The following is a 13,104-nucleotide window of genomic DNA, read 5'->3' on the forward strand; positions in this document are numbered from 1 at the left end:
GCTCTACTGTGGAGCAGTGGTAGGGAAGCAACTTAGAAACTTTAGCTTGCCAAGCTTTATGCGAAGTTGTTTAAGTATTGTCAAGCTATGCTTTAAAAAATTATTTTACTACACTGCAAACTACTAACAAATAGTAGCTAACTAAATTAAAGCTATAATAAAATGTGTAATTTAATCATAGCAATATTTTTCTAGAGTAAAAATTTAATTTTAGGGCCTCATTCATGAAACACAAGCAGAACTAACTTTTGTGTAAATGGTTTGTAAAGCCGTTATGACGTAAATTCTCATATTAATGAAAGTTTTCGTATTTTCAAAACGTTAGTAGTTACGAACAAAATTTACACCTGCTCCCGACCACATGTAAATCGTGCACAAGACATCCGAAGGCTTTGTGTTCTTTCAGGCAAACTGTCATGACAACACTTTGATAGAAGTGAAATGAAATAAGTCATGAAAAAATTAACATAAATAAATGAGTGAAATTAACGTTAAAAATAACATAAATTATTATTTTTTTAAAAACTTTTTTCTTTTTAAACCATAGCCTATACTTATTTAGAAACGTTTATTTGCTGCTTGCATTTATTTTTTCAAAGTATACTGTAGTTTTTTCCCCAACTCCGCTTATTGTTTTTCCAGCAGAAGTGCTTGACGTGGCGTAAAAAGTTAATGGAAAGACGTAGTTTGCGTTTGATTTTCTCGAAATAATGAATGCCCTCTAATGTGACTGGTTGGACAGTTTGTTTGTTTTTTTATTTGATATGAGCTCTATAATTTAGGTTTCATAATTAAATATGGGCATCGGCAAATTGCTTTCAGTTGATAACGTACATGTATGGCCAATGCTGTGTTTGCTAAATCAAAAAAATTTTCAATGTGAATGCACTTCATTCATAAAAACTGTTTCATTACTGTTCTGCATAGATGTTAACAGCATTTACTAGAAAATCTGGTGACTTCCTTATATACCGTTTTCATGGGTGTGGATTATGATAATTGTGAACGAATGTGCACACGACCCCTATTTACGAATGTTTGGAATTCACCACCATACACACATTTTACTAACAAATCTGGGAAGTACGAAGCATTTGTGTATCCGGCGGAAAGTTTTCGGGAAGGTCAATTTACACGCAAATTACTCAGAATTTACTCATATATTTACAGAAGTTTCATGAATGAGAACCTTAGAGCAAAAATGCGACCTTCGAATTGCATTCACCATTTTTTTGGTGAACAGGATTACTTCCTAAATTCCGTGTACTAGAATCCGCATCTCTGAGGCTGCTCGCACAACATGTTATCAGTAGTGCCACAGGAAAAGGTAAATGCATGTGAACTGATGCAAAAATGTCTGTTAAAAAGTTGTGTCCAGAGTTATTCTGCGACAGCTTCTGTTCGACAGATTTAAACCACCAGTTTCCGCTGTCAGCGTCAACGCCTAGGAAAGTGTGATAAAAACAAATAAACCAAAACATGCTGAAAGTTCCTAGATGTGCAGCGAGCATCTGGCTCATTTGCACTCTTTGTGACAAGGAACTACACCGTTTACGACAAGCATCTACATCCAAGATGAAGTAGCCACCAAGAGCACTTACAATTCAAGACTCTCTAGCAAATGTCATTCAATCACTGTCTAAATCTTTTGTTCTACCTTCTTTTTTTCTTCCCATCAGTGTCCTATAAAAACTCAAATTATCTCAGTGTTGATGCATTTTGCTTTTAACTCTTCAACAGTTAGAGTGTGACTTTATCGCATAACTTCATTGTCCTTTAAAGCAGCTCTCTCGCTCTCTCAGTCTCTCTACTATAGCACAGCATCTTAAATCAGTTTAAGATCCAGAGTTCAATCAAGCTTAATGAGCCATTATAGCTCGATATTAAACATAACGAGCTCTGGCGGCCCGATGGGGCAAGGCTGGCACACTCTGTCCATTTTACCCCCTGAGTAATATACACAAGGGCATTGACGGAGGGGAATGTGTAGATAGATAGCCATGCACACACATATACACATTTTCTTCACATTTCTGTTTATCATGACAACCCTGGCTCATTTCATACAACTAATGCAGGGCTCAACAACAAGGATTTTAGTTCAGATACTTGTTTGTTTGTTCAGATTTAAACTCATTGGTCACACCACAAAAAAGTAAAAAATAAAAATAAAAAATAACTAGATCAAAACTTTTTCACAGTGGCCCCAAGCCATTTTTGAGCTCTGAAACACCAGTTATTAAAAAAATATATAAACCAAACCTTATATTTATTTTTTGGACTGATGTGAATGTGTCTGGTTTTCCCCCTGTGGAATCCATCCATTATGTAATAAAAATTGCTCTCATATTTAGGTGAGGTGAATCAAATGTACTCAGGGGCAGAGAGTATTTGCATTTGTCAATCTGGGATTGAACACACACACACACACACACACACACACACACACATAGATGTACCTTGAGGTCACTTCCATTAAGCCGCATTCTGTTTATTCTGCGTCCGCTGGGCCTGCTAGTGTCAATCCAATAGATCAACTCCTTCCTGTAGTCAAAGTCTAGAGAGATGACATTACTGAGTCCCTGCAGAGAGACAGACAGACAGAGAGAGAGAGACAGAGTGAAAGACAGAAATTATGAGAGAGAGAGAGAGAGAGAGAGAGAGAGAGAAGCCAGACAAAAAGAACAAATGCTTAGTAAGAAGATTGCTTAAAACATTGGGGAAATCATAATCTAATTAATAAAATTGAAATAGCATGATTGCCCATCAGTTTTAACTACACATTTTAGGGTTTGAAGTTTTAAAGGTTTTAAAATTGTACAATATACCACATTTGAATAAATAAAGTTATTTATTTATTTATTTATTTTCTGGGAGTTCGGGGGCCCCCTCCAGCCACGGGCCCCGGGGTTTAAGCCCCAGTAAGCCCTTGCGTTAATATGGCCCTGGGAATGAGTATTCAAATTTGTTGATAGACTTTTCCTTAAAAAAAAGTAAAGCCTTGGATAGGAGGCTAGCTAAAATGTTATGCCTGTATTGTATCGATTTACAAATTCTGTATGTTGACTGGGAATAAAAGGCATAACTTTTCGTGCAACCCAAGTCGTCATGACACATTTTTGTTTTTTCCAATTTTTTTATTTTTATTTTTACATCAGTTTATTTGGTATATTGGTTATTACTAGCCCTTTTGTCATTTTTATTGATTGAGAGATATTATAAGGAAAAATGATAAGTAGAGCTGTCAAAGTTAGCGCGTTATTGCATGCTATTAATAATTTAACACGTTAATTTTTCTTGATCGCGGTTAACGTATTTACCATTAATAAAGCATAAACCAGCAAAAACGCTGGTTGGATACTTGTCAATGATCAAGTGGTGGAGAAAGGAGCTCTTAACGCTATTTGTTGTACAAAACAAGCCCAGATGGGACTTGTGATAGGAATTAAGCACTTTGCAGCCTCTGTAAGGCGCAACTGAATTACCACAGAAGCATGTCAAGTCTTAACTCTCTAAAAAATACAGAACGAGATGTTGTCTGGAAACACTTTTCATTTGGAGTACAAAGCTGCGCTTGACGCTGGTGTTGACGCTCTGATGCAAATCGTGAATGCAGCTGCATGATTGCTGTAGCAAAGCGGACAGTCTGCCGGCCAATTAATATTGTGGAGGATGAGAGTTTAAGAGTTTTATTGCCCATTGCAATGAATATGCAACCTATGTAGGAAATAATTCTTTCAATTAGTCAAACTCCCACTTAGACTTTGGGAAACGTTTAATGCTACTTGTATTGGTGCTATTTTAGTGCATTTCATACTGTGGAAGGCTTTGTTTGGAAAATGTTAATAAGGCATTATAGTTACATGTTGTTTTGTTTACTTTCCTAAGAAGGAAATAAGTGCATTTGACAGGAAAATAAGTATATATAGAGTCAAATTTCAGCACTTTCAAAATCTGCGATTAATCGTGATTAACTATGAAAATGTATGCAATTAATCGCGATTAAAAATGTAAAAAATTATACAGAAATAATAGGGGTTTGTGATCAGGCAACAATGAGAGCCTCAAACTTGCGTCACCCGCAGAAGCACAACAGCTCAACATGTGAAAGCATGTTCATTTACAGCTAGGCCATTGTATGTTGGTTTTAACAAAAAACTAAAGGGTTTGAAGTTTGTAAGGTTTTAAAATTGAATAAAGCACTATGTATCAAAAATGGAAACTAAAAAAAAAATATATATATTTTTATTTTATTGTAATTGAGCTAGCTTTGGAAACCATGAAAATGTATTTTGGCTTAGTTACAATTATTTTATTTGTATTTTTACTTTTAAAATTATTTTATTTAAAAAAAAAAAAAAACATTTACTTTTGGCCTTCGTTTTTGATAATAACATTGCTTTTTAAAGCATCCTTGTTGCCATTTCATTGAAAAGAGATTTCATAAAGAACAGAGGAAATACATGGAGTTTGTGATTCCTGAAACTCGAACTTGCATTGCCTGCACAAGCACCCTCAATGTGTCAGAGCATAAACATTAACAGCTAGGTCATTTCGTTTGATGAGTACTATTAAAATAGCTAGATTGTCTGTTAGTTTTATTAAAAACTAAACAGATGGAACTGGGATCAAGCACCACAGCTTAACTCGACAGAGCATGAGCAAAAAAAGAAAAAAGAAAAAAAAAGCTACCAATAAAAAATAATTGCATTGAAGAAACCAAAATGACAAACCGAAGCCCTTCAAGAGGGTATGAGTCTTTGAACTGGATCTGAATTCAGAAAATAAAACCAAACATCCAAACAGATTTGGATAAAATATCACATCTCCTTTAAAGTCCAAGTAGACTCAAAATCAATACTTTTCTCATTCTTTATTTTTACTATGTTCGGTTTTATTTCCTGTTAGTAATAAGAGACTCCCTCAGTTTGACAGAAACATCCCATCATGCACTGCCGAGACCTGAGCCAATCACTTTCTCAGTAGGGGCCTCTCATTTTCATGTCTCTCTCTCACCGTCTCATTCACTCAAAACCGCCTGCTGCGTTTGGATCTAATTTGCTGGACCAGACCTTTTAAATCAAACTGATGGAGTCCCTGACTGATGAATCAACTCAAGCGTGCATTTTTAAATGCTCTTTAAATGGCAAGAAGCTCAATCTCTTAACACACAGGGCATGAGAGAGTTTCTTACTCATCAGTCCCTCAGAGCCGCATTGGTCATGGTTCCATTTTGCATTGAGAAGGGGGCTTTGCACAGATTTAAAGACCATCTACATCATCATTAAGGATGTCTATCAGTACAAGCTGGTATATTTACAATAGATGAAGGATATTCGAAGCTGAAGAGTGTAGTTTGTGTGTCACGAGCATTATTTAACAGAATTACAAAAATAATTCCAGCATACAGAACGCTCGTCTCAGGATATTCTCATTTTACCATAGGGTGGCCTTTTACATTATATAACTGAGGACGTCTTGCTGTTTTATTACGTTTTGAACTTATGTTGAATGTAATGGTATTACTATGTTACTATTATGGTATTACTATGTTATTACACAGAGACAGAGTGCTAAAAAACATCTGGACTTTTACTTATGTAACTGAGGACATCTTGCTGTTTTGTTATTATGTTTTGAATTTATGTTGAATGTAATGATATTACTATGTTACTACTATGATAAAACTATGTTATTACACTCAGACAGAGTGCAAAAAAACATCTGGACTTTTACTTATGTAACCGAGGACGTATTGCTGTTTTGTTATCACGTTTTGAACTTAAGTTGAATGTAATGGTATTACTATGCTACTACTATGATATTACTATTTAATAACACTAAGAAAAAAGTGCAAAGAACATCTTGAATTTTACTTAAAGTTATGACAGGTGGCACTTGATATTGTGTCTCCTATTTTAGACAATTATGTATATCTTAATCTTCATATGCTCAGAGCATGTTTAGTTTTATGAAAGAAAGAAGTATCAAATTGGAGGGGAATATAGAAAATTCAACAGGCAGGAGCTGAACAAGAACCCAGTAAGTTTATTTTAAGTTCAATCTCAACATTTTGAATGTTGACCACACTTTTATCAATGGCAACAATGATCCAAAGATAAATAAGTATATATAAAATAAAGTATATATACATTTTATATAAGTATACAGTATATAAAATGAAAATTATATATCTTGGAGTCCTGTTTCTGCCGTACCTGTTTCAGAAGGGTGTAATTTGATCCATCTAGACTGATCTTTCTGATCTCATGATGGTCAGCGAGAATAAGAAATGGTTCTTCAGCTGGAAAGAAAAAAGCATGCAAACACAAGAATTTTCAAAATAGGAAATAACTATATCAATTCTGAATATGTAGTTACATATAGTTATACCACTCTAGTTATAAATGGTTATAAAGAGTTTCATTTTTATATATTTAGGATTTATACACTGTAAACCCTATTGCATAAAATAATTGTTTTAGTAGAAAAAAAAAAAAACTAATTCACAAAACTGACACCTTTTAAGTAACCGGAATTGTTTTATTGTTTTGAGTTTAATAAGCTTGTCTATTTAAATTTACCAATCACCCAAATTCAACTGACCTTCAGCTGGTGCACAGCTACCCTGACATTATCCTGTAGGATATCTTGATAAATTTGGGAATTCATTTTTCCCTTTGATGATGGCAAGGGGTCCAGGTCCCGAAGCAGCAAAGCAACACCAAATCATGATGCTCCATCCACTGTACTTCATCGTTAGGACAATGTTTTCATGTTGGTATGCGGTGCCCTTTTTACAGCATACATAAACCCTTTTTACACTATATGTTCTTCCCAAACAATTGAACCTTGGTTTCATCAGTCCACAAAACATTTCCCCATTAGTGTTGTGGAGTGTCAATGCGGTCTCTGTTAAACTTCAGGCACACAGAAATGTTTTTGTTGGAAAGCAGCAGCTTCATTAGTGGTGTCCTGCCATCGACACCATGCCTGTTTAATGTTTTCCATATAGACTCATGAACACAGATGTTAACCAGTTCCAATAATTCCTTCAAGTCTTTATAGCAGTCACTCTAGGGCTCTTTTTTACCACATTGAGCATTCTGCGGTGTGCCCTTTGAGTCATCTAGGCTGGACAGCCACTTCTAGGGAGAGTAGCCACAGTACTAAATCACTTCCATTTATAGAAAATTTGTCTAACTGTGGACAGAGGAATATCTAAGCTCTTGGAGATAACTCTGTAACCCTTTCCAGCTTTATGCAAAGCAACTATTCAGACCGTAGATCTTCTGAAATCTCTTTTTTGCAAGGCATGGTCCACATCAGCAGATGCTTATAGTGAATAGCAAACTCAAAATGTTTGAGTGGTTTTTATAAGTCAAAGTAACTCTAACTCACACCTCCAATCTCGTTTAATTAATTGTATGCCAGATTTACCAACTCCTGACTCTAATTAGCTTTTGTTGAAGTCATTAGCCTGGAGGTTCACATACTTTTTCCAACATACACTGTGAATGTTTGAAATATGTATTCAATATGTACAATAACAATACAATAATTTGAGTTATTAGTTAAAACAGATTGGGTTTGTTTATTATTGTAATTTAGATAAAGATCAAACCAGATTTTGAGACAAATTTTATACATAAATGCAGGTAATTCCAAAAGGTTCACATACTTTTTGTTGCAGCTCTAGAAGAGTTTCTGTTATGTTAAGTTTTTTGGGGTAACCATTATGGTGAACAGTGTAGTTTAAGCTTAGGTTGAGGACAGATAAAATGTATAATAACTCTACAGTATATTGCTTTAATTGTTGAACAATTGTTATGCTTATCAAAACAGTGTTTTCAATTAACATGCATTCAGCATGTAAAAATTCACTGTAATGGCTAGTTCTATATAGTACAAGCTAGTTAGGTTCCCTGTACTTTAAGTATTTAAGTTGAGCTTACATGGTTATTTTAAGTTCAGCCAATGAGTTACATTTAAAGTTAGCTAACTTATTAAGGTTTACAGTGTATAGATTCAGATAAACAACTATATATTCATAATTATATAATTATTTCCTGTTTGACTCCCCATACTATATATATATATGATTCAGGAAATGATGCAAAGAGAAGAGGGGAGAAATAGAATTGGAAATGACGCAAGCCAGATTCAACTTGTGTCCCCCGCATGAGCATCATAACTCAGTTATTAACTAATCCCCAAGAATATAAAATATGACATGTTACTTGATGTTTACTTTAATCCTTCATGACTTTAAGTCAATGAAAAAGAACAAAAGGTTGAAAAATATGGAGTAAAATGGAGGATATAAAATACTTCAAATATATCAAATATGTGTCTGTGTTGCTCTATGGATTAGTCTGGCCTCAAGACAAGAGTGCAACTTCAGTTTGATGCCTTGAAATAGATTTCCTGTGAGCTGCCAACACCTGCAAATCCACTTCCTGTCAAGACCGGGACTTAGAAATGTCAATCATACATAAACAGAGCTTCATTCCTTGAATGTGAGCAGTCACGCATGACGGCTTGTCTGACGGTAATATCATCATACTTTGATTATTTATCATGGTGCTGAATCACTATAATATATTCATATACCATAGTATTTATATGGTAATATCTGAATATAATATCATGGTACCATATTTAAAGTATATATTGTGAGATTTACATGATCCTTCATGGTTTTATTATGGTATATTTCCAAACATTATGGGTAATAACATGGTACTTTATAAGAATTCCATGGTATTAACATGGTACATTTCCAAAAACATAGTATTACCATGGTACAAGTTAAAAAACATTGTATTACTATGGCACCATGTCCAAAAAAAAAAAGTCTTTGTAAATATTTTATAAACAGAAGTGGGGAGTGACATGCTACATTTACTTGAGTACATTTTTGGTAAAACAAAAATGTACTTTTATGAGTATATTTAACGGTACTTTTTACTCCTACTCAAGTAAATTTCTATTGAATTTGTTCTACTTTTACTTCTTTACAATGGGCAACGTTACTAACTGGTTTTCATTTCATTTTCATTTTAAGTGTTAATAAATGTGTAATTTATTGAGAGATTTTTGAATGGGACTTTTACGACAGCGGAACTTTACAGCTGTGCTCTGTCACTCGAGTCGAGCTCATCACTCCTGCAGCAAGCGCTCAAAACAAGCACTTTCCTTCGTCACGCAATGCCTTCATTTTACACCAAGACAAGCGGATATTTCAAGATTGAAATTGCAGTGCGGTAAGTGTTGGCGACAATGATAACGTGGGCTTGTCTGTGTCATGGTCATTTTTAGGGTGATTCTGTAACTATGGGCTCTTATGACCTCATTTTACAAGTATACATTTTATGTCAGTGCTGCAGTATATCAGTTCCTACTGTATAAATCCATGTAAACATCCGCGTTTAGTTTAAATGTCTTTAGCTCTTCCGATTGCGTGTTTGAGCGCGAGCTGACAGTATATCTGCGCATGCACAGCATTTCTGCGTTTGACAGATGTGGCGCGTTTTTATGGACAACAGAAAACAAGCTCTAAACTTTAATAAACCTAACACACTTTCAAATGCAGAGATAAGGTGTAGTTTACCCTTCAGTGTACAGAACTAATAATTTAACTAATTATTATTTTTCACCATAATAATTACTAGAAACTGGTTTCCAAACGTATCTTCTAATTGACAGATTCGTCCAAATCATACAAGTGTCCTTAAAGTAATAGTTCAGCGTAAATGAGTTCTGTCATCATTTCCCAGCCCTCGTGTTGTTCCAAACCCATGTGACTTTCTGTATTTTGTGGAACCCAAAAGATGTTAGACAGAATGTTAGGGACTGATGGTCTGAGTCACCATCCCCTTTTAAAATATGGAGGGGAAAAAAACATGCAGTGAAATTAAATGGAGACTAAGGCTAACATTCTGTCTGATATCTCTTTAATTGTGTTCCATGGAAGAAAGAAAGTCATATGGTTTGAAACAACATGAGGGTGTATGATGACAATTTCCATTATTATTAATAATAATAATAATAATAAGAAGAAGAAGAAGCAGAAGAAGAAGAAGAAGAAGAGTAAGAAGAAGAAGAAGAAGAAGAAAAAGAAGAAGAAGAAGAATGATTATTATCAGTAGTAATATTATTGTGTAATACATATTAAATGTGTATTATGTATATGGAATATTGGGGCGTAAACGTCCATTATGTTATATGTGGAAGTAACTAGTTACTCACTACTTGAGTATTCTTTCAATCGGATACTTTCTTATTCTTACTTGAGTAATTTTTAACATTACTACTTTTACTTCTACTGAAGTAATTTTATTTTTTAAAGTAATTGTACTTTTACTTGAGTAAAGATTTTGGCTACTCTACCCACCTCTGTTTATAAATAACTCCAGACGACCCATATGCCACACCTGGATTTGCTCTTAGCCAATCAGATCTCATCTCCAGCTGCAAAAATAATTGTCTTCAACCTCCTGTTGCTTTCCTCTAAATATAAATAACAACAAGGCTCACTGTGTGGGTATGTGCCCATGTGGGGTGTTCCTGTGAGAGTATAACAGTAAAATCTTTGTGAAGGGCAACAAGGGCTGATTCGCACCTGTGCCACTGAATAGAGCAGCAGTACCTGAGAGAGACCTGCAGCTATGTGGGTTACCAGCAGACCGCTGATATCCTTCAGCACACAGACAGTGAAAAGATCCGTAGGTGTTGATGCACTGGTGACTGCAGGGAAAGTTCTCAGAACATTCGTCAATGTCAATGCATATCCTGCCATCGTTTTTGAGACGAAACCCTGGCCAACATGTACACTAAATAAGAAAAAAACAAGATGGTGAAGTTTCTAGATCTTTAGTAAAACTTTTTATAGGCACAAATTCAATGCAATAATTGGTCCTATATATTTAATTAAAATCAAAAACAAACAAAAAATTTGATTATATATTGCATTCTGTCATATATACACTACCGGTCAAAAGTTTTGAAACACTTGAATTAAATGTTTCTCATGATCTTAAAAATTTTTTGATCTGAAGGCGTATGCTTAAATGTTTGAAATTAGTTTTGTAGACAAAAATATAATTGTGCCACCATATTAATTTATTTCATTATAAAACTAAAATGTAATAAAAAATAATTAATTAAAAAAAAGTTTTTGAAATTGATGACTTGGACCAAATAATAAAGAAAAGCAGCCAGTGTATATTTTTTTAATACAAATTCCACTGATTACAACCAAATACATAATGTGTAATGCATATTTAACTACACATTGTCCTATAAACAACCAGTCAGTAACTGCACTGTCTGAAGTGTCAGGAGCTTTCAGTACAACATTACATAACACAGTAACAGTTTTTGGTTCATTTCGAGTTGGACATGTCGGAAGTCATAAAGAGAACACTAAAAAGAACTGGACCATAAGACTCATTAATACGGAACTGCAATAAAATAGTCGCGCTGTGTTTCGCGCTGTAGATTAAAAAGAACCAACTCAAAAAATCATTCGTATGAGAATCGGACTACACTGAATGTGCGGTGTGTTTCACGCTGTAGATGTAAAAGAACCGGCTCGTAAAAGTCATTAATTTCGGAATCAGACTACACTTAACGCACTGCACATTTAAAAGAACCATTTCAGACAAATCATTCGTTTTATTCGTTTCAGACTACAATGAATGCTCTGTGTGTTTTGCACTGTAGATTCAAAAGAACCAGCTCATAAGAATCGGACTACACTGGTCACGCTTTGTGTTTCGCAATGTAGATATATATATTTTTTTTTTAAAAGACTCATTAGAGTCATTAGTTCAGGTCATCCCTCATTCCTAATCTTAATCAGTCTTGTTTTGCAGTAAAAATACCTAAACATACTTTAAAGACTAAATTTGGTTTCATAAAATATAACTTGAATTAAATGTACTTTTTTCTTGTTTTAACATACAGCTACCAAAATGTATAAATGTTTATGCTTAAAATATTTTTTTTTTTTTTTTTTTTTTTTAAATGCCAATGGGGAAAGAAAGATTAATCTGTTGGTATATAGTACAGTATTATAGTACATGGTAAAATATTGCTCCTTAAGTAAAATATGTTAAATATTTGTACTGGAAAACAAGACAAAAAAATAAAATAATAATATTAAAAATAGATATATTTTTTTCATTAAACATAATTAATATTTTGTATTTAATAATATTTATTGTGTAGCATGGAAGGTAAAATAAATAAAAACTAAATCCCAAATAACGAAAAGGTGAAAATAACGAAAAGTTTGGCTCTGCCATGTCCTTGACTTTCTGTTTTTTAAAGTCAGTGTGGCTGTCAAAGGATAGAGCCAGTATTCTGAGACATCTGCCAAACGAGGCTGTTCTATATGCCACTCACTGTGTGTGCGTGTGTGTTTGTCTGTGACATTCTCCCACTAAAAACACAGCATGTGTGTGTGTGTCTTTCTTGCATGTCATTCCCGCTGTTAGCTACCTTAACTGCCTGATTTCTCAAACGCCAAATAAAATTTCATGTGTAAACATACTTGTTTAAACCCTCAATATACAAGAGTTAAAGGGTGTAAAATGGTGGGAAGTTGGGTCATGGGAAATGTTATGACGGCAAACACAGCGTGAACGATTTTCTAATCTAGCAATGTTTAATTTAGTTGGCTGTAAGTACTTTAAACATTTGCGGAATGTAAAAGTGTTCTGTTCTAACTTTGAAAGGTTTGTTTGCAGAGAACTTTAAAATATTGTTTAGGTGGTAAAACCTGCTAATACTGTTTGTTCAAGATTAGTTAAAATATTTTCTCGTATCCCAGCTTAATATACAAAGACAACTATAAGTAAACCAGTCGTAAGTTGATTACCCAGAAAAAAAAAGAAAAAATGTGTCCCAACTAACCCAACACAGCAACATTGATTCAACCAATGGCATGAGTTTGGGGTGGGACTGTCTATTTGTTCGACTGATGGTGGAGGGACGGAGCATTCCAGAAAGCTGTTTGAAAACAAAATGTATTTTCGCACTTCTCTAAGAAACCTTGTCATCCATAAAAAAGTTTTAAAAACTACAGTCGCTCTCACA

General features: G+C 34.3%; 1 protein-coding gene across 1 annotated transcript in view; it reads right to left on the minus strand.

Annotated features, from left to right (window-relative positions):
• Positions 1 to 13,104, minus strand: part of LOC127438065 (low-density lipoprotein receptor-related protein 1B-like) — a 308,837-nt gene that overhangs the window by 81,537 nt on the left and 214,196 nt on the right. The window contains exons 55-57 of the mRNA XM_051693349.1: positions 10,652 to 10,835; positions 6,219 to 6,304; positions 2,460 to 2,582 (exon numbers count right to left, since the gene is read on the minus strand). Coding sequence (XP_051549309.1) covers positions 2,460 to 2,582; positions 6,219 to 6,304; positions 10,652 to 10,835 — 393 coding nt within the window. The remainder of the gene's footprint in view (positions 1 to 2,459; positions 2,583 to 6,218; positions 6,305 to 10,651; positions 10,836 to 13,104) is intronic.

The sequence above is a fragment of the Myxocyprinus asiaticus genome, chromosome 49 (genome assembly GCF_019703515.2).
Source record: "Myxocyprinus asiaticus isolate MX2 ecotype Aquarium Trade chromosome 49, UBuf_Myxa_2, whole genome shotgun sequence".
Lineage (NCBI taxonomy): Eukaryota > Metazoa > Chordata > Actinopteri > Cypriniformes > Catostomidae > Myxocyprinus > Myxocyprinus asiaticus.